Source organism: Dama dama, chromosome 5, assembly GCF_033118175.1.
Source record: "Dama dama isolate Ldn47 chromosome 5, ASM3311817v1, whole genome shotgun sequence".
In the NCBI taxonomy this organism is placed as follows: domain Eukaryota; kingdom Metazoa; phylum Chordata; class Mammalia; order Artiodactyla; family Cervidae; genus Dama; species Dama dama.
The window spans coordinates 57888438-57914450 of NC_083685.1; the positions used below are offsets into that span (position 1 = coordinate 57888438).

Consider the following 26013-nt stretch of genomic DNA (forward strand, 5'->3'; position numbering starts at 1 on the left):
TATTCTGGAGTCTGCTTTTTCAGGCCCCAGCCTCGGAGAAGCCTCCTTCCTTGTCGGGAGACCAAACTTGGCTGAATTTGGACTTTTCTTAAAAACAGAAGCAAAGAGCACCTAAGTCTTAGTCATTTCAGAACCCGAGAGGGAGAGCTTCAGTGGTGGAGGTTTGTTTTTTAATAAGAAGGGAATGGCCGGCTGGAAACAATATCCTTTTTAGGCACACAGAATCTGCTGCATTTAATATAACCCTGGGTCAGTCTGTGAAAAACAGGGTGGCTAAAGGCCTCATGCTGATTTCAGACCGTGGGCGTGTATCACTGTACATTTTATAAAATTAGCTACAGTGCAGCGTGTGTGTGTGTGTGTGTGTGTGTGTGTGTGTGTGTGTGTGTGTGTGTGTGTGTGTATGTACACGCAGTGAGGCTGACTTTTACAAAGTAAACAGCAGTATGTACCCAGGAAGCTAAAGATCAGTATCAAGCCAAAGTCTGATTTTAATTTATGAAACTACCTGGTAACTACAGTGATTCTATCCCAAGGTGGGTCCTTGGGGAATGATAAAGCCACTTGAGAGGCCCTGCTTCAGCACCTAGTCACATATACTATTCTCTAATATCATAAAAGGGTAATTTACAGATGGAGCATAAAAATACAAAACTTGCTCCTAAACAGAAAGGGGAAAGAGGCTAGAAACTTCAGTCCATCAAGTCTTAGCTATTTCTAAGGTCTGGGCTTAGTTTCTTATAAAGTATGACAAAAGACATTTCGGTTACCTGGAACCATAAAGTATGTTGTACACATGGCCCTAGATGGCATGCATTACTGAGCTACACCTAGAAAGCAGGAAATAGAAAAGAGCCCATCAGAAACACGGCACAGAGGGACTTCCTTGGTGGTCCAGTGGTTAAGACTCTGCCTTCCACTGCAGGGGGCACAGGTCCGATCCCTGGGTGGGGAACTAAGATCCCACATGCCAGCAAGGTTAAGAAAATAAGAAAAAAAAAGAAACAGGACACAGCGACTTCACTGACAATCTGCATCTCTAAAATGTGATTCTGGAGTGCCTTTACTAGGCCAAAATGGGAAGGAAATCTGAGGAAGAAAAGCAAAAACAAAACCACATGTCTTACCATCACTAGGCCTGGTCTGCATTTCTTTCGGATAAGAGGAAGCTGAAAATCCACTCCTTTACCACAAAGCTCACGGTCTTGTGAAAAACCTTATTCTGGAAAGCCTTTCATGCCCCCAAAAGTCCTATTTTGTAGGTCACACTCTCATTACCTTGTTCTGCGATCAGTCTGATTAAATTATAGAAAATTACTAATACATCACTCAGAACAGAGACAGAAGCTTCCAGCCTGTTGTGTCTGTTTCCCCATCCTCCTCTCCTAAGACTCCCGCAGATATTCAAAAAAGAAGAGTGGAGGAGAGACATGGCAACTTGGAAAGGGGATGGCAAAAGGATGTATCAACCTCCTCCCAGGACTAAGCTGCCCTCAGCGTTCACAAAGGGCGTTATTGACCAGTCACAGAAACCAAGAGAGCTTTTTACGCTGTGACAATCGGGGTTCCACCATCATTTCCTCTGCGTCTTGTCATCTTTTGAGTCCAAAGACACCACTTTGCATGAAATGGCCAGGGTTTGTGATACTGGCTGAGTTTTTCTCTTTGGGGAAACAAAATCATTCAGACACAATCTCAACTACTGGGATTACTAAATAAATGGGTTTACCACCAGCCGGGGTTACCGCCCCCTCCCCCCCATTTCAAATCCGGTCTTTCCTATAAGGATATCTTGACATTAATTAATTAAAGCCAACTTTTAACACCAGGAGAAGCCTGCCTGGTTACTCCATCAACACAACACGATCCCTTGGCTGTCTCTATGGCTTTTGTCCATTTAATTTTATAAGCCTCGCGAGATGAAGATTTTCCACACCTCCCTAGGAACTCTCCTAACAGGCCATTCAAAGACTCTAAAACCTCAAATGCACAGCAAGCTTTAACACTGGCCAAAAGCTGTCCAATTTATACTTCCCCAACGTGATTTATTAACACTTGGTGCAGGAGACTTATCAATTCACACCAGCTGTGTCATCCCCAGCACGAGATGGCAACACATAGACAAATTAAAAATCAATTTTTTTATTAGAAACTATTTTGAAGCATTAGAAGGAACCCAATTTTGAGCTATGTTCCTCACTTTTAGCAGCAAAGCTCAGTGGACCTACTTACTGTATGAGGAATGCATAGAAGAACAGATGGTCATTTTTGCCCAGAATCAAGCAAGCCTGCTTTGTGGTGTTGCAGAATCATCCACAGTGAAAGACTTTACTCTTTCAGATTCAGAAAATTTCCCCATGGCCCTTGTCTAGTCAGGAGGTATTGTCTGGTTACTGAAAAAAGTTTAGTAAGAATAAGTAAGGGAAAGATTCAACCTTCTGTCTTTCAACAGACATACAAAGACACAAAAAATATAACAATAAGGCATCCTGTTGCTTTTTAGTCATTTTGCTTCCCAATTTTACGAGAAGGCAAGAAAGAATTTTTACAAAGTTTTGTTCATGACAAACACAATAACCTGTTCTGGTCTTGACCCGCAACTGAGTAAACAGTGAAAATACTGGAATAACAAAACAACTGTTTTATGAACTTTTCCTTTGTGCTCCCCCTTGGGAAGAGGCATCGGGCAGCTTTCCAGCAATAAACAGAACAGGGTCTAAACGCGTGCACGTTTAGGGGTAAGTTGAAGCTAATGAGGAAATCTTAAAAGTGCTGATGGCACCAATGGTCAAAGGATTTACAGATGCAACCAACACACCCCTCTCCCTCTCCAGTTTGTGATCCCAAATGGAATAATGTTCACAAAGGGCTGAGCCCCAGGCCTGGCCAACAGTCACTGTGTCAGTTTCCCTCTCTTCCGCTTTCTTAGGCTGACAAACATTTTTAAACTCTTCAGTTTGGGGATTCTGCTAAAGATAAGCACATGATATAGCTCCAAGGACCTCCAGGACACGGTATTGGACCCTGTTAATGGAAAGAACTTTTGTAAAAGAGCCATCAATCGCAGCCGAGTCATATTTAAATCCCCAAACGATAATCACTGCTCTAGGCCAAGAAATAAAGGCCTTGTTTTGAATAATAATTTTGAGAGCCACTTCTCAAAAAGAGTTTAACACCCTTGGTTTGGGGTCACCTCTGAAACCTAGTCCAACTCGCCTTTTTTACTCACAGCCAGTAAGATCACCATTCAATTCTACAGGACAGACCATTTGTTTTTCTGCCCATGTATGAGGCCCATCTAACAGAAAAAAAACGAACCCTCACATACACTTACTTCGGAGGCCCAGGAGGAAAGGACAGTGCAGAATTTTAAATCAGAAATCTAACGCTTAGGTTAGTAGTGTCAGGTTAAAGGCTCACCCATTCCCCAAAGCTAATTCGGTTCTGAATGGTCCCATGGGTGTCTAGCTGAACAGAAGCAGCTAGGAAACCTTAGCAGGCCGAAGCCCAGCCTGGGGAATTGCTGGGACTCCGTGCCAGAGGCTGAGGCTCACCCCAGACTTGGTATCAGATAATACCAACTGCTAGTCTGGATTTCCAGGACTAATCTACTCGAGGTTGGAACTTCCAGGTTCCCTGGTGTCTGTGCTATACAGTGGGAGGACTCTGGGCTTTGTAGATTCACGCTGTGGTTGGCTACTATCATATTTAATAACACATAGAAAGAGTTTATTCGTAGCAATGATTCACAGGGAAGGGGAACAGAAGCATGGTGGTGGGGGTTACCTAAGAGGAAGTAGAAAGCATTCTAAATTTTCTAGAGATGTAGTTATCACAAGTTTCTTTTTCTTGTAATTCTAACGTGAGTTTCTTAAATGTGTTTACAGGTTCTCTAAATTTTAAAGACATTCTATCAATAGTAGCTCTTAAGCACCTGTATCTACTCAGAAGGCTCTTTGGTTGCAAAAGCAGTTCCTTCCCATCTCATCCCCCTCTGACCCTTCTCACTCTGAAACTACTCACATCACTCCTTTCTTCTATGGAGAAATGCGAAGTCTGCCTCTACATAACTTCTTAAAAACTCAGGATGACTTCTATTAGGGCAATCCATCCCCAACTCACTATATTTTAACTTTGATTCAAAACGGTTCTCCAGGGAAAGAAAAATCCTGACACCCTCCCTCCCCCACATACACACAAATAAACAAAGAATTTAGCAGTCACACCAGAATTTAGGACTACGATTATATTCTACACTAAACACAAATGAACACTGATTTTACCAAAGTCCACCTCACTACAAGTTCCTTCAGGACTCACTCAGCACTTAAGGCAGTCTGGGGTTACTGTCTGAATTGCAAAATACACCATTTGCCCAGAAACTGCTCTCAGCTCAAATGCAAACTGCTTACAAAACATGTGTAAACCATGCTTAAAACAGGCTGCACACATCCACAAAAATCCATTCAAAGCAAAGGTAAGTGGGAAAAAGCATCACAAATTGGGCTTCTCTTTAAAAACTGGAGGCACTTTTACGGTGTTTCCAAAAGGTAATTGCTTTTTACTTCAGTAAAAGTCGCTTTATGTGACTGGGAGAAGGAGTTGATTTTTTTTTTTTTTTTTCCTTTAAACCGAGTGTATAACAGTATTCAATTAGAAAACTGGGTGGGTGGGAGAGCCCACTGGCAAAATCTAACTCAATCACCAGGCCCCGGCGCCCTGGAGAGGCCCACCCAACACACGAGCTAAAATGGAGCCTGAATTTCCTCTCAGACGGAGAGGGTAGTCGCACGAGGTCAGGGTCAAGGTCACCAGCAGGGCAGGCTGCAGCTGCCCGGCTGCAGTACCCACAACGGGAGGGAAGGCGTTCCATCTCCGTCACCACTGAACAGATAAATCCCTTCTCCGCTCCTACCCTCCCTCTCACCCCGCCAAGATTTTTTTTTTTTTTTTTAAAGGAGAGAAGAAAGGAAAATGACCAAATAACCTCACCGCCCTGGTTTTCGCACACCAGCTCATCAGCGCCCAAAGTTGCCATCTAAGGGCAAGTTCGCAGAGAACACTGAAGCCCGTTTTGTCCGAGCAGGGCAAGCCTCTCCCGACCGCCGCCCCCCTCCCCAGGATTCCTGCCTCCCGTCCCTGCCCCCACGCGCCCCCGAAAAGAGCTGGGAAGCGCGGCGGGCCGGCCATGTGCACGCACACACTTCCACCAACTGCTGCGAGTTTTCTGTGAATCGCGGCGCGGAGCCTCCCAACTCGCCCTCCCCGACTCCGCCGCCTGCTTCCCTCGCACAAAATTTCCCTACACACGCAGCCGCCTGCGAACGATTTTATGTGCATATATATTACATATGTGATATTATCCTCAGAACCTCTAGCGGGCAGGCGAAGAAAGGACTGCACAGGGGCATTTTTTTTTTTTTTTTTTTAAAGGAAGGGGAAAAAAAGCACAACCCAAGCTCTGTGCGTCGACTCCTGCGTACCGGGAAGGGGAAAGAAAGAGGAATGTTTGCCGAGCGGGCTGCCTGCAAGTGCCCTTGCTCGCCACTTCGGCCGCGGCCCGGTTGACACGGAGGCGCCGGGGGGCGCCCGGCCCGAGTCACCCGCGCCCCCTGCCCGTCCCCCCGGGCCGGCACCGCCGCGGAGATTTCGCGAGGGGGAGATCGATCGCGCTGCCTGTCTGCAGCGGAAACGCACACGCTCACACAACCCGAGCCCGAGACACCATAACCTTAACCCTTCCCCCACCCTCCGTGAACTTCAGGTGACCGACCACGTCGGCCTGACACCCCGGCGGGCGGGCGCTCCGGCTCCGCTCCCGCCCCCAGCCCGGGTTTTGCAGGATCGGGCTCCGAGCAGCGCCAAACCGCCGAGAGAGGGGAGCGACGCGGGGTGGGGGGGGGGGGGGTCGGGGGGGGAAGAGAAGAGAAATTGACCCTCCGTCTCCCCCGACCCCTCCCTCCGGCGCCTCCGGCGTCCCCTCCTCCCCGTCACCCCGCCCCACGCCTTCTCCCCTGCCCCCTCCTCCCTGCATTCAAGGAGCCGGGCGGCCCCGGGGGATATTTTTAGTTGCTTCTTTCTCCTTCACTTTTAGCTTTAGCAGCATCTCGGAACACTCAAAGCGGAGAAAGATGGGGGTGGGGGGTGGGGGGTTGAGCTGGAGAGGGAGTGGGGGAAAAGTTAAGAGACTCGCAAAGAAAAGCCGGAGGGAGGGCGGAGAGGGACCGGGGGCGCGGGTGGAGGAGGGGACGGGGACCGGGCCGTGCCGGCGGGTGTGTGTCTCCAGTTGGTGTGTGTGGCTGCAGCCGGGGAGGGCTACGATGCACTTTAGTCCTGGACTCTGCTCAGGCTCGCCGGGGAGGGGGGTCTGAGAGCCCGAGTCTCGCCCGGCTCCGTCTGCTCCGACTGACCCCGCATTTTATTGCGGCCAGGAGCCCTGCTCCTCCCTCCCCTCGGCTCTGCAGGGACCTCGCGCGCCGCGAGCCGCCCTGCCTCCTGCCTCCGCCTCGGCGCAGCTCCCGCACCCCACATCCGCCCGCCGCTGCCCGGCCTCGCCCCCCGCCCGGCCGCCCCGCGCCCCGGCGCGCCCCCTCGCCCCGGCGCCGCGGGAGCAGCCGCCCGGCGGCGCGTGTGTACCCGTGTGTTTGTGTGCGGTGCCCCCACACCCTCCTCGCCGCTCCCGCCTCGCCCGCCCCCGACTCCCCTCCTCCGCCGCCACCTCCGCCTCCTCCTGCTCCTGCCGCCGCCGCTGCCGCCGGCGGCTCCGGGGCCGACCAACCCCGGCGCAACCTTTAGCCGGAGACGGACCTCTCCCTGGATCCCGTCCCCGGCAGGCGGCTGCGCGCCCTCGCTCCGACACCCCCAAACGCCATGTCACGGCCCCCCAGCCCTCCGCGCGCCCCGACCCCCGCACCCTCGGGCACCGGGGATCCGCAAGGAATTTTTTTTTTTTTTTTTTTAAAGATTCCAACCTCTCCCACCTCCCCTCCACCCCCCGATTAAAAAAAAAACCCGGCATCCACACTACTCCCCTCCTCCCGTCTCTTGCCCCCTCCCCCCAGCCACCCGGAGTGAGGAGGGGGAGGGGGAGGGAAAGGGGGAAAAAGCCCGATCGCAAGGAAAAAAAGAGGGGGGTGAGAGAAAGAAAGAAAAAGAGAGAGAGAATAGAAAGGGCACGGAGCTGATCATCACCAACATGGCTGCCTCAGCATAGACCTAAGCGAGGAGTAACCCGGGCTGTGTCTTTGTCGGTTTCACCTCTGTAACCCTAAACTAATGCAGAAAACAACGGAGGAGGCTGCGGAGAGGAAAGAGGAGAGGGAGGGCGAGAAAATGGCACGAGAGGAGGTGGAGAAGGGATGACTTACGTGAGGGAAGGCGCTTGGGCTGCTCCTGCTTCCTCCTGGGCATTTTCCCCCTTTTCTCACATTCTCCTCCTTGGTTAATGTGAGATCAAATAAACCCCCGTGGGGGCAGAGAGGCAGACACTGGCAGGAGCGGGGAGGTAGTTGGGGGGCGGGCGGGCGGGCAGGGGGAAACCCCTTCTCTCCGGTGTGTGCAATGGGTTGAAGCTTGTTTCCTGGAGCCAGAAGAGGGGTTTTCTTCTTTTCTTTCCTTTCTTTTTTTTTTTTTTTTTCTTTTCCCTTTTTTTTTTTTTTTTTTTTTAATTTTTTGGTCGTGCACCTGGCTTGTCCCCGAGCGTAATATTCTTCAATGGAAACAGATCTAATAGGTGTGAGTGTGTGTGCATGCCCTGTGCTCGCGTGTGTGATGGGAGGTATAAATAAATGAGTGCCGGTGCGGCGGCGTCTATGGCCGCGCTGTGTCTCCGAGCCCCTAACACTAATGTCGGGATCAAAGGGCAGCGGCGGCGGCAGCACAGCTCACAGCTCGCTCTCTTGCTCTCTCTCTCTCTCTTTCTCGCTCTCTCTCTCCTCTCGCGCTCTCTCTCCCTCTGTCACACACACACACACTCACACACACACACACACAGAGGCACAGACTGAAGGAAAGAGCGAGAGCTAGACACGCGCACACACACACAGCAAAGAGGAAGGTGCCCTAAGGCTCCCAGGACGGGCTCAGCCTGGGATTTGCAATCGCTCTGTCTGGAAAGAATGGGGGGCGCGCGTGCGGGGGTGGGATGGACTTCTGCGAATTTATCCCGCTACTCGCCAGATCTAGGGGGAGAAAAAGTTTTTCCCACTCTTGAAACGAAGATTAGTTCATTATTCTTCTTGATTTTTCCAGAGGAAAAAAGGGTTTTCTCTTAACTTTCTTTTTGTTGATTAAACTACATTTTGTTCTGTGTAAAAATTCTTCAGGCTTTTGCCACTCAAAGAACTACTCTCTCACCTCATCACCTGAAGTCTGTGGAGGTGACAGTCTTCCACGCAGTCTCCAAAAACGTTCCAATAAAAATAACGAGAATAAAAAGATAACATATGGTGAAATCAGTAACTAGGTGGATGGACTACGCGCCCGGTCTTGAACTGTCCAGTGGAGTTAAAACTGGAAAATGCCTAAATGAAAATTACAGCTTCTTGACAAAGGGGGGGATAAATAAGATTAGGTCACCCCTGATGGTTGATTTAACTGCTACATGATACTCCTACAGTGCACACAACAATCTTGACTTCTGAAATTTACTTTTTTCCCTACTATAATGGAGGTGTGTGAAGCTTACCCTAAAGCAATTCCAGTTTGCATTATGAGCTCAATATAGCAGTTTTCATTAACTGATACATACTTTCATTACTTTACAAATCACACATCTTTCTTCAAAGAGAGACATAAAGGGGAAAAAATAGAAAAGGATGGGTCTCACTCCAGCACAAAAGGTATTTGGTGAAAGAGGACTGTTCTCTTTGTGACTTGCAGTCATTTGGATAAAAGTTCACTCAGAGGTTGTTAATGATTTAAACTCCAAAATCTGCTACTATAATTGAAGTAAAAAACGATCTGAAGAAGAGTTGTTTCATAAAACTCTCTTTGTAAGAGAAAACTTTGAACTTAGCAGAATACATTATATGTCATGAGTCAGATGTAGCGAAAAAATAAAAAAGGTGCATTATTTAACTACATCTTCCCTTTTTAGCTTTTTAAAACCTCTGACTCATCATCTTATTATGTTAAATATTTTCTTACAAATTTTAAAATAGACTTTTTCATCAAAGAAGGTGGAGGCACGGCAAAGATACAGAACATTAAAATGACACTCCATACGCTTACATGGATAGATAACGCCTCTTTGAGGTTCTGACTGAGTTTTCACAACTGGAGTGGTGTTCAAGACAGTGATGGGGGTTAATTCTGTAAACACCCCTTCAAAAATAACAGTAAGCTTTCACATTGCACACTTTTCTTAGAGAAGCTTAAAAAGTGTTTTATCAAAAAAAAAAAAAAAAAGTGTTTTATCTCCCAAAAGATGTTTTTCATTGATAGTGAAATCTCAGGATGAAACTCGCACTGCTAGCTCCCCCGAAAGACCTAGCTTCCCAGTGACAAGTAATGCTATCTGAAGCAGGTTTTGAAACACCTGCTTGAATTCAATCTAAAGCCAAACAGAGAGCAGTCAGGTTTGAAATAGAGCATCAGTGCTTAAACCAACTCTTACTTGAATATTGGCTTAAGTGAACTGATGGGCTTGCAGACTCGGGTTCAATCCCTGGGTTGGGAAGATCCCTTGGAGAAGGGAATGGCAACCCACTCCAGTATTCTTGGCTGGAAAATCCCACGGACAGAGGAGCTGGCAGGCTACAGTCCATGGGGTCGCGAAGAATTGGATACAACTAAGCGACTAAACAGCAACAAACTGGTAGTTAAGTTTCCTCAAGTTCCAACTTGAAGTAGAACTATCTTCCAACCCAGATCAAATTCAACGTAGGCCATGATTTTTGACTACCATCGGTAGCATTGGGCATGATATTAGTATATGAATGGTAAATTAGATAAATTTTTACATCGACTCATTGCCTTGAACATGTAGCATCTCTTAACCTAACACAAGATCAGCAGAATGGTCACAGCACTTCACCACTGCTCACTCCAAGCCTGTAGCTGAGCTATGGAGGACTATCACTCTGCACAGACACACCATCACCTCTTTTTGAATTGCCAGCTCTTTCCAATGCTTCAGTTCAGTTCAGTTCAGTTCAGTCACTCAGTCGTGTCTGAGTCTTTGCGACCCCATGCTTAGTACCTTATAAAAGAAAACACACTTTAGGCCTTTCCTCAAAGTAGAGTACATTTCCTGCAACCTTTTAAAGGCATGCAGACAAATGCTATCAACATTTAATTATATAGGTGTTCTATCAACAGCCAAAACCATTTTAATTGAATTTGTTCATACCTCTACCTCTTTCCAAAAATCATTTGAAGTAGCGCACAGCAACAGAAAATGGAAATAAGGACAGAACAACTTATGTTTTAATCTCAGCTTGGAATCTCGGCTACAAAGCACCCTTCAAGGGCCCTGCATCTCCCCCTCAAAGCCTAGATGTTTAGGGAACACAAACTAATTTTAGCATTTGACTAACCTAAAAATATTAGAAAGATAAATAGCTGGAGGTTACTATAATGAATTTCAAAATCAAGTGGATAAATAATTCGGGAAATATGTACCTTTTGGATGCCTTTTCCCATGAACTTGGATTACTGTTGACTATGGTCATCAAGTTGTAATATTCTATATGATTCACCCTTGTGGCCCAAGCTTTTGAAAGCATATTTTATCTTAATAATTAGAGTACTCTCTCTACCTCCATCTCTATCACCTCTCAAATGTAAGATTAAGATGGATTTTCTCAGAATTGTACATTCTAAGACGATGTTTCATAAACACTCACTCTCCTAGGAGTAATTCTATCCTTCCCCAAATATTCCTAAGGGTGGTAGACAGGGGAGCACCCTCCCTAGAATAATGTGTGGGCTAGAGAAGTCCCTGAGATCAAAACTCTTTTCAGAATATTATTTGCCCTTTTATCTGTGTTGACTGATGCTTAAAAGCAATGGTAATAAAATGCTGGCAACTTAGCAGCTCAAATCAAGACAATGACACAAAAATGTGTTGTATTAGTGGTCATTCTCTTCTTCTCTTAGAGAAAAGAGAAGAGGTTCATTTAAGAATGTCCTTGATGGAGCAGTAAAAGTTATTAATTTTATTAAATCTCAACCCTTGAGTGCAAGACTTTTAAATATATTCTTTGTGACAGAATGTTAGGTACATATAAAGTACTTGTGCTGCACACTGAAGTACATCGTTATCTCAAGGAAAATCACTCTTGAGATGGTTTGATATAGCTGCTTTTTCCATGGAATATTATTTTTACTTGAAAGAATGACTGACAAACTGTGATTATCCAGACTTGAGTATTTCTCCAAAAATGAATGAAATGAGCCTGTAACTTCAAAGAAAACAATTCATGATATTTTTTGGTAATGATAACATTTGTAGTTAGGAGTGAAAATTAGAATTTTAGACAACTGTGTCTATCACTGTGACTTTCAACAGCTTCCTGATATAGACTTCCCTGATGAGATTCATAGTGATATTAATGAATGTGACTTTTTGATATTGTGTCAACCTTTTGGAAGAACTGAAGAACTCAGTATTTTCCAAATGACCAATACATGATGTTGCAAAATCATATTGTAGTAAAGATCTATTTAAAGTACAAGATAAACCAAAGGATTTTAACTTAACAGTGTAAAAAGGTCATTGACGTGGTTTCAAATTTCACACTGTCAGTAACTTTTAAGAAACTACCACTCATGAAGTTTTAGTGTTACATCAAAGAAAAATATCTACAATTATCTGAAAAAGCTATTAAAATCTTCCTCCTTTCTTCAACTACATATCTGTGTGAGGCTTGATTGTCTTCTTGTGTATCTTTAATCAAAGCAACATATCACAACCGATTGAATGCAAAAGCAGATAGGAGAATCCAGCTTGTCTTCTAGTAAGCCAGACATTGTAGAGATTTGCAGAAATGTAAACTAATGCCACTCTTTTCACTATTTTTTTTTTGTTTTGAAAAATATATTTTTCATAAGAATGTGTTAACTTGAGTTACACTTATTGTTGTCATTATATAGGAATTAATAAATAACTATTTTAGAAGTTTCACAGTTGTTATGTAGTATATATCAAGTCATAACCCACATAAACAACAGTTCTTTGGAATCCTCAATAATTTTAAGCATATAAAAGATCCCTAATTCCATAAAGTTTGAGAACCACTGCCCTAGAAATAAGTTGAGGTACAATTAAGGGACAAAAGAAATTCTATGGGTATTTTACTTGTCTCCAAACCCAATTGTAAATATGCTATACTTCTGAAAAAATGAAGCCCTCTTATCTCCAGGAAATGAAAGTTGGTTCTGTGGGTCCCAAGACTGGCTTCTCTTATGTGATTTCTCATGAAATGCAGAGAGGATGTATTAGAATTCTCCAGAGAAAACCCAGTTAAAAGAATTTGCCTGCAATGCAGGAGACGCATGAGACACAGGTGTGATCCCTAGGTCAGGAAGAGCCTCTGGAGGAGGGCATGGCAATCCACTCCAGTACTCTTGCCCGGAGAATCCCATGGACAGAGGAGCCTGGAGGGCTACAGTCCACAGGTTTACACAGAGTGGGACTCAACTGAAGCAGCTGAGCACACACTTTTTCATTCATTCATTTACTTATTTATTTATTACAGATTGACTCATGAGGTTATGGAGGCCAAGAAGTCCCATTACCTGCCAACTGTCAGACAGAGAACAGGTAAGCCAATAGTATAATTCAGTCAGAGGCAAACAGCCTGAGAACTGAATTCAAAAGGCTGAAAACCAGGAGCTGCAGTGTCCAAGGTCGGGAGGAGAGGGATGTTTCAGTTCAAGTAGTGAAACTGAATTTGCCTTTCCTCTGCCATTTTGTTCTATTCAGGCCCTCTGTGGGTTGGACTATGCCTACCTTCGCTGGTGAGGACAATCTTTTCTACTCAGTCTATGGATTCAAATGCTCATTTCTTCTGGAAACACCCTCACATACACACCTAGAAGTATTAATAATACCAGCTATCTGGGCATCCCTTAGCCCACCCAGTTGTATGGACACATAAAATGAACTATCATAGAGGGCAGGCTTCCCTCATAGCTCAGTTGGTAAAGAATCTGCCTGCAATGCAGGAGACCCCAGTTTGATTCCTGGGTCTGGAAGATCCCCTGGAGAAGGGAAAGGCTACCCACTCCAGTATTCTTGGGCTTCCCTTGTGGCTCAGCTGGAAAAGAATCCTCCTGCAGTGCGGGAGACCTGGCTTCGATCCCTGGGTTGGGAAGATCCCCTGGAGAAGGGAAAGGCTACACACTCCAGTATTCTGGTCTAGAGAATTCTATGGATTGTATAGTCCATGGGTTGCGAAGAGTCGGACACGACCGAACGACTTTCACTTCACTTCATAGAGGACATGTAGGTATTCACCAAGTGCTGTTGGTACAGGTTGTTCAGCTGGGTGGAGAGGCTGGTTACTCTGAACAGAGGACCCAACCCTCTTCCAATCTCAGACCCCTTAGGACAAAAACATCACCTCTCTCTCTTTCTCAAGGCCTGAGCTATCTGCCTCAAGAGTTAAAGCAGGGACTCTCTTAACCCCCAAAGTGCTCCAAGTCTGACATTTTAAATAATGAGTGGCTGTCCCAAGGCAGAGATATGGGTCTGGCGTCTCTCCTGGCCTGAACTTCACATGTTATAAATCAGTATCTGGTGACAATGACCGGCCATCACACACAGAAAGGGGAGGACTTTGTTATCATGTGTGCATATGTTCTGAAGAGGCCAGGGCCTAGCTGGGATCAGCAAGTTTTGTCACAATTTGGATTCACTGTGTTTTCAAAGGTTGTGGACGGACAGGCACGTGATCTGACAGAGAACCTGGCAAAGGTAACATTTCTGGGCATTTTGGAGGTCTTCCATCCAAATTCTTATGCTTGAGGTCTTTTCCTTAAACTTCTTCCCCATAGTTCTCCAACTTAACACCGTCTCGGAGTGCAAGTCATATTTAGATTTAGTAAGTTCCTGATCTCTGCCCTCTGTGATCTTTATTTCTCTTACCTTCCTAGAGTGACTAAGTCACTCAGTCTTTCCTTATTTATTCCAAACTTGAACCCCAGCTGAATCTTAAGCCCCTGTCTCCCAAGTCTCATTGCTAGGATTCATAATGTATCTATCAGTTTAGCTTCCCTGAGCCTCATTTTTTTTTAATCTGCAATGGATTAAAAAACTCCCCTAAGCAGCTGCCCCCCCACCACCATTTTCATGCATTTTTCCAGCTGATTTGTCTGGTCACTTAATGTACTTCTTTGCTGCGTGACCCAGTCACCCTCTGACCTGCCTCAAATCATACTGCTGTCTCCTTGCAAGACTTGCCTTGTGGCTTCTCTCAGAGCCCCTCTCTGGCTACAGTCATCTCTGATTCAGTGTCTCTACAATGTCTGTCTTCCTTGAGTCGGCTCTTCTTGCCACCTTCTTCTCCCACCATGGGGCGCCCACCCAGGGCCTCTTGGTAAGGTTGTTTACCCAACTCCCAGGTCAAGGAACGCCCTGCTTAGACTATAGCATCGTAGGGCCTACTGCTACAAGAATAACACAGAGCAGAATGATAACACTTTCCTGTTCATGATTGTTGGTGATCAGCAAATAAAATGGGAGCAGAAACCAATCAGAAAGTTTTCTGTGGGTTTCCCTATATTCTTTCCTCCGTGATTGCTATCTTTGTAGTCAGTAGTCACACCCATCTGCCTCTATCCTCTTGTGATTTTGCCAAATTTTATGTAGTCAGATATCTCACTGACAGAAAGACCAATTTACCTTGAGCTTCAGCGGTGTCTTCTTGGTTATGGAAGGATTGCCTATTTCTTTTTTATTGGATTACAAGTCATTTCATACAAAACAGCAAATGATAATGCCATGGGAATCAGCTATTACATGCTCTTTCACTTCCATCACTTAACCTCATACTTTATTATTTTTAATAAAGAGGTAAATAGAGCTTCGAATTAGAATCATAGAACTTTGTGGCCAGAAGGTACTTGCGGACCACTTGGTTTATCCCTGGTATTTCACAGACAAAGAACTTAGAGGGACTGAAATAGTGGGGGGTGATGCATCTAGCTGAGTTCTCATTAGCAGCTGTCTGCTATTCCAGAAAAGTAGAGCTCAAACATAGGATAATGTGATGGCTTCTTTGTCCAGCCTAATGGATTTAAGTAAACCTACAAGAACTTACAAGCATTTAATATAGCAACACACAAAATGAGGAAACTGAGTGCCTTTAAATATTGTGCCTGGAAAACTCAGCCTAGATTTATTATTTTGCTAGCTTCTGGAAGGTTCTTTTAAATATGAATAAAGGACAGCTGTGGGGACTACAAGAAACTTTTAAAATTGCAAAGAAAAATTCACAAATCGTAGTGATAAACTCTACCTAGAGAATACAGATGCTGTTGATAAAAAATGGAAATCTTCAAAATAAAAGCAGAGGAGAGGAAGTTACCATTCTGAGCAGAAACATTGTAAACATTTCAAAATAAAATGTTTATACCATCATGAAGAGAGTGTTTATGAAGCCCAGCTTCAGATCCCGTGTTACCCCATGGTACACTTGGCCTTGGCTAATTGTCTTACAGAAGTCTTTCAGTGAGGGTCATAGGTACTTTGGAAGGATGTCAATGTACCAGTGCAAATGTATTACCCTTAAGGCAGAAACCATGAGTCACCAGCCCAGCTCCCTGACAGCAGGTCAAAGGGTCATTTTCACGTTGGAAGAATGGGCCCTCTTATGGCAGCAGCTTTGGAAACCTCATTCTCCCTCCACGTTGCATTCATGAGTCCCATTCAAGGGACACCGGGAAAGTGGAACATTGTGAAATGTTCAGGATCAAAAAAAAATGATACCTCCTAATTGCTCAAAACAACAGGGAGGAACAGCATGGCTAAACCACAATACACACACTTGTCTTGGCATCTGAAGCCCGACTGGTTCAGCAAGTGTCCTCTTAGTAAACAGACTCTGGTGAACGGATTAACAAGTTCGTGTGGAGTTACACTCTGACAGAGGAGCTGCACCGGGACATTTTACTGTGGGAAACCAGGGACCCGGGGGACTGGCCGCCATACAGCTCCCGCTGAAGATGTCCTGAAAAACAGACTCCAGGCATCGCAGGAATTACTGAATTTCCAAATTTCCTCTAGAAATTTGCACCCCAGGAGGTGCGAGCTCCTTTTGCGCCAGGTTGTTTGTTGTTTTAGAGAAAGGTTAGGTTGCTTCAGGCATTTTTCTTTCTTTCTTTTTTTTATCTTTAACATATTCCAACTTCTCAGAGACTTTGCTTCTTTGTAGGGTGTCTATGAGAAGCTTTGTTGTGCCTTGGCATAATATAAATGTTTTGTCCAGCAGTATTTCTGTCTGAGATCAACACAGTGACATATGGCAAAGCAGGGATGGGGGAGGGCACACTCTACCGACAAGGGCTGTCTAATTCATCTTCACATCGACTCTTTGAACCATTTCTTTTTTTTTTTTTCACTTAATGGCTGGGGAAACTGAGGCACACCCTTTTAAGACGCTACTCAAGGCCACTTTCACTTGCGGCTATAGCCATTATAATTTGATGACCAGTGATCTCTCGCCATCAATCAGGCAGAAACCCTAGGAACAGATGGGCCAGGTGTCATGCCCTAGAGGCCAAGAGATTCCAGCTTCTTCTAAAACTGAAGAATAGTTGATTTACAATGTTCTGTTAATTTCTACTGTGCAGCAAAGTGACTCTGTTATACATAATATGTACATTTTTTTCACATTCTTCTCTATTATAGGTTATTACAGGCTATTGAATATGCTATACAGTAGGACCTTGTTGTCCATCCATTCTATATAAGAGGCTCTGACTTTTTGTCTAGGGAGAAGGGATAAGCCTAGATGCCCTGGTACTCTCTCCAGGAAATGTTGTTTCCAGTTTCCTGAAAGACAAGCATGAGCTCCCATGTAGACATCCACTGTTACAAAGAAGAAAGTCATCTCTGCAAGCAACCAGGATGGTTACCAGCAGAGATGGACATGGACCTCACTGTTGAGATCACATTTTACTGGCTTGTCCATCTTCGCGTCCTCCATTCTCCTCCCTCCCTGCCAGATTCCAAGCCCTAGGAACTGACCTTTAGTGACTGTAACACCCAACCTCTCTGTCCGGCTTGATGTACAGTTGGCTCAGCCAATAGGAGGTATACTTGTGGGAGGGAAAATAGTAGGAGGGCAGAGGGTTAGGCATATTTCTTTTTTCTTCCTCCCTGCTTTGATGCCTTGTCTCTGAGTGTAGCTCTATCTCTTCATGAATACAGTGCAGCTCAGACATCACTGAACTTGGGATAGATTATTTCCTCCCCTTGTTTTCTCAGCCTTAGATGTGGTAATGGCTCTCCATCATTGCCAGCCTCTGGATGCCTCATCAGCCCTTATATATTCCCATAACCTAAACTCACCCACATCCTGATAAGCAGTCCCTTGGTTAAAGACTCATCATTTGAATTATCTGAGGTGAATTTCATTCACTGCCCAAATCTGGACTGATCCAAGCTCCTTTCATTCATTCCCCAAATATTTAATAAGCATTGTCTTTAGTCGCTCAATTGTGCCCAACTCTTTACAACCCCATGGACTGTAGGCTCCTCTGTTCATGGCGATTCTCCAGGCAAGAATACTGGAGTGGGTTGCCATGCCTGCTCCCAGCAGATCTTCCCAACCCAGGGGTTGAACCCAGGTCTCCTGAATTGCAGGCAGATTGTTTACCATCTGAGCCACTAGGGAAGCCCTTAATAAGCATTACTCTGAGCCAAACACCACACAAACTATTGGGAATGCCATGGTAAGCAAATAGATATTATCCGTGACCCTGAGAATTTACAGAACTCCAGGGCTTATTTTAGTTAACCCTTCTTTGCTATTTCCCATGAAACTAACCCCCCCACCACCTTTTTTTTGTGGTTTTTAAAGTATGGAAATTTTCCAGGTCAGCCAAGAACTCTGAGAACAGGGAACAAGGCTACATGAGAGGTAACAATAGACCCTGGCCCAATATTGGCTTCCCGGATGGCAGTAGTGGTAAGGAATAATGCCAATGCAGTAGACACAAGAGACCCAGGGTCAATCCCTGGGTTGGGAAGATCCCCTGGAGAAGGAAAGGGTAACCCACTCCAGTACTCTTGCCTGGAAAAATCCCATGGACAAAGCAGCCTAGTGGGCTACAGTCCGTGGGGTTGTAAAGAGTCAGATGCAGCTGAGCACTTGTGAGCTCAATTGCCTGATATTAGGCATGTAATTAGTAGAAGCTATGAACTGAATTTTGCCTCCCGCCAAATTTCTATGTTGAAGCCCTCAATGCGATGATATTTAGAGTTGGTGCCTTTGGGAGGTAATTAGATTTACATAAAGTCATGAGGCTGGGTTACTCAGGACAGGATTAGTGCCCTTTGAGAAAGAGACACCAAAGAGCTCTCATTTTCTCTGCCTCTTTGTCTCTCTCTTCCTCCTTCTCAGGAAAGGCCATGTGAGGACACAGCAGTCTGACAGCCAACTGCAAGCCAGGAAGAGAGTCCTCACCAGAACCTGGGCATGCTGGCATCCTCATCTCAGACCTCCCAGTCTCCAGGACTGTGAGAAAATAGACATCTTTTGTTTGAGCCACCCAGTATATGGTATGTTGTTATGGCAGCCTCAGTTGATTGATACAGTAAATGAAAAAAAAGCAAACAGAATCAGTTTCCCAAAGGAAGTCTTGACCCTCTGCAATCTAGGACCATATCAGTTCTGAGCTCTGAATAAATTCTGAGTGACCTAAACAGAACTGACAAGTGGGCCATATTTGTCTCTAGGACCCATTCCTTACATTTCCTCTGTCCTTTCTCCTACCCCCACTTCTACATATTTGGTGACTTTTTACCCTCTCAGCACTCCTTTTAGCCCCGGAACACCCACTGTGCCTCTCACCAAACCTACCCTCTCCTTTTTTCCTTTTGGCCATGTTTTGAGGTTTGCAGGATCTTGATTCCCTGATCAGGGACTGAACCCGTGCTCCCTGCAGTGGAAGCGTGGAGTCTGAACCACTGGATGGCTAGCGATGTCCCCAGACCTACCCCTTGCTGACAGGAGGAGCTCACAGTCCTTCTTCATCCAGAATATAACTGCTCCCTTGTTTCCCATCTCCCAAGGTAGCATCATGCTTTTATTTCTCCCAAAATGATAGCCAGTGGAATAAAGAGGGCTATTCATTTTTTTTCTTTTTTACTTTGGGCATTATTGAAATATATTGCCATAATTAAAGTTTTTTTAATTTAAAAATTGTAGGCAGTTAAGTGTATTAGCTGCTCTATGCCAGCGTCTTCAACAGTGCAAATAGCTTATACTTTTGTTTCTTCCAATAGGGATACACATAAAGGAGCCCAAAAGTACAAGATGTCACAGAATAAACATGGCCATCTTTCTGGAATGCTCCTTTCACCCAAATATTTGTTGGCAGAGAGTTACATAATCTAATGTTCAAATAACTTAAAACACGCTTTAGGTACCTTGGGTTTTCTCCTAGAAAATGGGTAATGACAGCATTGTCTTTTCCCTAGGACACCGGCTTAAAGGAATCCAGTGTGTGAAGCCGCGAGCCCAGTAACTGTTCCTTGTGGCACAGACTCTGTCATGAGGGCTAAACTCTAAATGCATTTTAAGTTACAATTCAAGGTCTTGGGACTTCCCTGGCAGTCCAATGGTTAAGACTCTGGCTTCCAGCGCAGGGGGTGTGGGTTCGATCCCTGGTTGGGGCATTAGCATCCTGCATGCTGCAGGGTGCAGCCAAAAATGAAAGAACACTGGAGTGGTAGCCATTTCCCACTCCAGGGGATCTTCCCGACCCAGGAATCGAACCTGGGTCTCCCGGATTGCAGACAGATTCTTTCCTGTCTAAGCCACCAGGGAAGCCCAAATACCTACACACAACATTGTAAATCAACTACACTTCAATAAAAAAATTTTTAATGCAAGGTCTCAAAGAAATTTTTCCCGGAACCCTCTTCAGGCTCTATCCCTACATTCCCAGAGGATGAGTTTTCATTTTCTTTGGCTACTAGAGGAAAAGTTTGAATATATTACCTCTGCTTTCTAGACTCCCCATGCTTTATCCCAGAGCAGCAACTTTAATAGCAAGAATTTTAGGCATTGTGGCATTCATTCAGTTATAAATTTCACTTATAAAACATTTATTGAGGTTTTCATGATTTGATTTGTTTTAAACCAACCTATTCTCCCTCTTCAACCCCCATTGTTGTGCCCGAAACAAAATAAATGACCCAGTATTATTTGGCATTCATCTGACATAAATCATAACCCACGTTGGATTGCTTGCAAGTCTGTGTTACAGTCCTATGGAAAAAGTATAGTTCTCGGTGAGGACAGCTCTTTCCCTTTTAACACTTCTCTTTGTCTAAAACAGATAGGCAAGCAAAATCTAAAAATATAATAATAATATAAAAAACAAAATTTATCTTATAAACCCGGACTTTCTCTGAATTCAGAGAAGGAATGTTACACCAGAAAACCATACCAAACCCAAACAAAACAAAGCCCATATATACAAATTTTGATAATGTTTAGCCAAGTCTTAGGTTGGAATCTTATCCTTGAAAGGACTAAGGTCACGAGACAAGTACAGTTGTCTCCATGCACTTTCAATGAATGAATGCTTTTAGTTATACCCTATTTCAAGTACCTATGTCACCCTGTTAGTTACTATATCAGACAACACATTTATCTTGACATGAAACATACTCAATAATTAATAGCAGAGAATGCAGAGCAATAGCCAATAAACATCCCAGGCCAACTAAGCTTTGGGAATACAGTATGAAAAAGGAAACATGGTTGCTACTGTCATGAAGCAAATATAATGACAAGTCACTGTCTTTTTACTAAAAAGCATCTAAGGAAAACACATAAGGATTTAATCCAGTTATTTTTGTTTAAAAATTAACAAAACAAAATAATTAAATGTATGAAATTTGGGAAAAATGATAAACATGATAAAATCTATTTCAGATGCTTTGGTCAAAGAGTTTGTATCTTATTGAAAATTATTTAGGTACATTAATCACCTAAATTCACAATTCATTTATAACTGAGTAACTTGTCTAAATGGACAGCTAGGGTTGGAGGGTGGTGGGTGGGTTGCACACTGTTGAACAGGTCAGTGAGGCCACCTCTGGTTTCTCAGCTCCAAGAACTGTGGACCCTTTGTCACATGCCTTCCCATCTTTTAAGAGAAGCAGGAAATCTAAATTTTGTTGCAAAATCTCCAAGCAGTGAGACATATATACCAAACAAATTATCAGTTCAGTTCAGTTCAGTCGCTCAGTCATGTCCGACTATTTGCGACCCCATGGACTTCAGCATACCAGGCCTCCCTGTCCATCACCAACTCCTGGAGTTTGCTCAAACTCATGTCTACTGAATCAGTGATGCCATCCAGCCATCTCATCCTCTGCCACCTCCTTCTCCTCCTGTCTTCAATCTTTCCCAGCATCAGGGTCTTTTCCAATGAATCAGCTCTTTGCATGAGGTGGCCAAAGTATTGGGAGTTTCAGCTTCAGCATCAGTTCTTCCAATGAATATTCAGGACTGATCTCCTTTAGGATGGACTGGTTGGATCTCCTTGCAGTCCAAGGGACTCTCAAGAGTCTTCTCCAACAACACAGTTCAAAAGCATCAATTCTTCAGTGCTCAGCTTTCTTTATAGTCCAACTCTCACAGCCATACATGACTACTGGAAAAACCATAGCTTTGACTAGACGGACCTTTGTTGGCAAAGTAATGTCTCTGCTTTTTAATAAGCTGTCTAGGTTGGTCATAGCTTTTCTTCCAAGGAGCAAGCATCTTTTAATTTCATGGCTGCAGTCACCATCTGAAGTGAGTTTGGAGCCCAAAAATATAAAGCCTCTTACTGTTTCCACTGTTTCCCCATCTATTTGCCATGAAGTGATGGGACCAGATGCCATGATCTTAGTGTTCTGAATGTTGAGCTTTAAGCCAACTTTTCCCTCTCCTCTTTCACTTTCATCAAGAGGTTCTTTAGTTCTTCTTTGTTTTCTGCCATAAGGATGGTGTATCAGCATATCTGAGGTTGTTGATATTTCTCCCAGCAATCTTGATTCCAGCTTGTGCTTCATCCAGCCCAGCATTTCTCATGATGTGCTCTGCATACAAGTCAAATAAGCAGGCTGACAGTATAGAGCCTTGATGCACACCTTTCCCAATTTGGAACCAGTCTGTTGTTCCATGTCCAGTTCTAACTGTTGCTTCTTGACCTGCATACAGATTTCTCAGGAAGCAGGTCAGGTGGTCTGGTATTCCCATCTCTTTCAGAATTTTCCACAGTTTGTTGTGATCTGTCAAAAGTCAATTGACAGTCAAAAGTCAATAAAGCAGAAGTAGATGTTTTTATGGAACTCTCTTGCTTTTTCAATGATTCAACAGATGTTGGCAATTTGATTTCCGGTTCCTCTGCCTTTTCTAAATCCAGCTTGAACATCTGGAAGTTCATGGTTCACATACTGTTGAAGTCTGGCTTGGAGAATTTCGAGCATTACTTTGCTAGTGTGTGAGATGAGTGAAATTGTGTGGTAGTTTGAGCATTCTTTGGCATTGCCTTTCTTTGGGGTTAGAAGAATTTTTTAGTCCTGTGACTAATTTTTTAGTGCACAGATTTTCTAGTCCTGTGGCCACTGCTGAGTTTTCCAAATTTGCTGGCCTATTGAGTGCAGCACTTTCACAGCATCATCTTTTAGGATTTGAAATAGCTCAACTGGAATTCCATTGCCTCCACTAGCTTTGTCTATAGTGATGCTTCTTTCCAAAGGACCACTTGACTTCACATTCCAGGATATCTGACTCTAGGTGAGTGATCACACCATTGTGGTTATCTGGATCATGAAGATCTTTTTTGTATAATTCTTCTGTATATTCTTACCACCTCTTCTTAATATCTTCTGCTTCTTTTAGAAGCAAATTGTATCATAGGTCAAATCTGTGGACCACCAGTTTTCAGTCTCCCCTTTATGTATGCATAGCTCCCAATTATTCATTGTAACTCAAACATCATATTTAACTTATATACATCAGACCAAAAATAAATAAGGCCCTCAAATACCATGGTGTATTATAGATTCATAGACTCTTCACATGAGGAGTCAGTTAATACTTATCTAGTCTAACTTTCTAGTCTAACTTCTGATTTGGTCATCCCAAGTAATGAGGCTGACTGTTTCATTGGACTTCCCAGGTAGTGGTAAAGAACCCACCTGCCAATGCAGGAGATGTAAGAGATGCAGTTTCAATCCCTCGGTTGGGAAGGTCCCCTGGAGGAGAGCATGGCAACCTACTCCAGTATTCTTGCCTGGAGAATCCCGTGGACAGAGGAGTGTAGTGGGCTACTGTCCATGGGGTTGCAAAGAGTCAGGCAGGACTGAGCACCGTAGCACAGCATCACACATCTCATTGGACAGAACTTACTGTGAGATGGTTCTTTTGTAGAGTCAGTCAAAATCTAACACTTCCCTCACACTCATTAGGATGGTTATTATCAAGTAAACAATAAGTAATGGTGAGGAAGCAGAGAAATTAGAACTCTTATTCATGGCTGGTGTGGAAAGCAATATGGCAGTCTCAAATAATTAAATATAGATTTAGCATTTGGTCCGGCAATCCCACAGGCTTCCCTGGTGGTTCGGTGGTATAGAACCCACCTGCCAATGCAGAAGACATCAGTTTGATCCTTGGGTTGGGAAGATCTTCTGAAGAAGGAAATGGCAACCCACTCCAATATTCTTGCCTGGGAAACCCCATGGACAGAGGAGCCTGGGCGGCTATAGTCCATGGGGTCACAAAAGAGTTGGAGATGACAGTAACTAAACTACAGCAACAATCCAGCAATCCCACTCTCAAGTATAAACTTGGAACAATTGAATATAGGGACTCAAAGTAGATATTTGTACACCTAAGTTCATAGCAGCATGATTCACAGTGGCCAAAAAGTGGAAATAATCCCAATTTCCATTGATGATTAAACGGTGGTGTAGACATACCACGGCATATTGTTCAGCCTTAAAAAGAAAGGAAACTCTGAGAATGCTACAACACGGAGGAAGCTTAAAGACTTTATGCTAAGTGAAATAAGCCTGACACAAAGGGGTAAAGGCCATGTACTTCTACTCTTATGAGCTACCTAGAGTAATCAGATTCATAGATACATAAAACAGAACAGTGAATGCCAGGGATTGTGGGAAGGACAGAATGGGGAGGTATTTTTTTTTTAATTCTATTTTTTAATTTATTTTGATTGTGCTGGGTCTTCGTTGCTGTGGGCTTTTCTCTAGTTGTGGCAATTGGCAGCTACTCTCTAGTTGTGATATGCTGGCTTCTCACTGCGGTTTCTTCTCTTCTTGCAGAGCACAGGCTCCAGGGTTCAGGGGCTTCAGTAGTCGTGGCTCATGGGCTCAGTAATTATGGCTCCCGGGCTCCAGAGCACAGGCTCAATTGTTATGGCATATGGGCTTAGTTGCTTCGTGGCATGTGAGATCTTCCCAGACCAGGGACCTTCTGCACTGGCAGGCTGATTCTTTACCACTGAGCCGCCAGGGAAACCCAGGAGTTAATGTTCTTTCTAATGAGTACAGCCTCTCAGTTTGGGAGGATTTAAAAATTCTGGAGACATATCGTGGTGATGGTTGCACAACAACGTGAATATACTATTTAATGCCACTGAACTGTACACCTAAAATTGGTTGAGATGATTGATTTTATGTTATATATATATTACTACAATAAAAAAAAATGTAAAAAAGAAATCTAGCATTTCCACTCTCTGCTCTTTCCTCTGCCCTCTGAAGCTACACTGTGCAGGTCTGTCCTTTCACGTGACCATTCCTCAAATATTGGCAGAAAGCAGTCCTGGTACCTCACAAATTCCCTTTTTACATCTTTGCAATTTTCCTCCAGAGTCCGTCCAGTCTCTCTGGGCCCCTGCACCCAGGCCAGAACCTAGTGTGTGTGCAAAAGGTGGGGCAGGAGGATGACCACCCCTACTCTAAAAGTAAAGTCTGGGAGGCCGCCTCTGACTCAAGTGTCTTAGGTCTTATCTCATTTTCTTTGGGGCCTCTGAGGTTGGTTCACTTATTTGCAAATGCTAGCTAACCTCGAAGGAAAAAAGCAGAAAAAAGGAGACATCCAGAACTGTTATTCCCTGATCAAGCAGTTTCAAAGCCCATCTATAAACAATGCTTTAATTTCTTTCTGGATTCTGGAACTGTGGCTTGAATGGATTTGAATTTCCACTGTGGATTAACCTACAGTTGAAAAAGTCCCCAAAGAGGGCTTTCCGGGTCATCTGTGGACTTAACTGTCTAGAAGCTGTGTCCATCAGCGCCCCAATGAGGCTCAAAGAGAAGCCTGAAAGATGCTAAAACAAAACTTTTTTTCCTCTACACTTTGCCACCCACTTTCCCAGCACTTTCATTACTGAAAGATAAAGGCCGTCTAGCAAGTTTAAAAGTTAAAATTTCCAACCGGACTCCTCCTCCCCTTTGGTATCAATAAAATCAATTGTCCCCCTTGCTGTAAAACCTTCTCTAACTCTAGAATATAGTGACTTTTAAATCTTATTTCTAATTTGCTATTTGCCCATCTAGGAGAATGTAATAAAAAGTGACTTTCTAAAGACGCTCTGACAAAAATCCGTGAGCCCTTTTGACCTGCCGGACTTTAAGGCATCCCAACTAATTTCCTTCTAAGAAGAAAGGCGGAAGAAAAAGCTTCCTTGCTCACACAGCCAGCTATGCAGAGGACCTTGAAAGGTCTGGGGGATGCTGGGAGCTCCCAGCTGGCCGGCTCGGGCTCTGGTTCCACTAGGTCATGTTCAATGTGAGTGTGCACAGAAGAGGAG

The 26013-nt window shown here is 44.2% G+C and overlaps 1 protein-coding gene across 10 annotated transcripts in view; it reads right to left on the reverse strand.

The window, feature by feature from the left end:
• Positions 1-7508, reverse strand: part of ZNF827 (zinc finger protein 827) — a 186092-nt gene extending 178584 nt beyond the window's left edge. For 9 of the 10 annotated variants that reach the window (XR_009692900.1, XM_061142435.1, XM_061142437.1 and 6 more), the window contains exon 1: positions 7368-7508. Coding sequence is in view for 8 of the 10 variants with exons in the window: in XM_061142435.1 (XP_060998418.1) it covers positions 7368-7410 (43 nt within the window). In the remaining 2 variants the exon portion in view is untranslated. The remainder of the gene's footprint in view (positions 1-7367) is intronic. The other variant, XM_061142436.1, reaches the window with a different exon arrangement.
• Positions 7509-26013: the final 18505 nt, after the last annotated feature.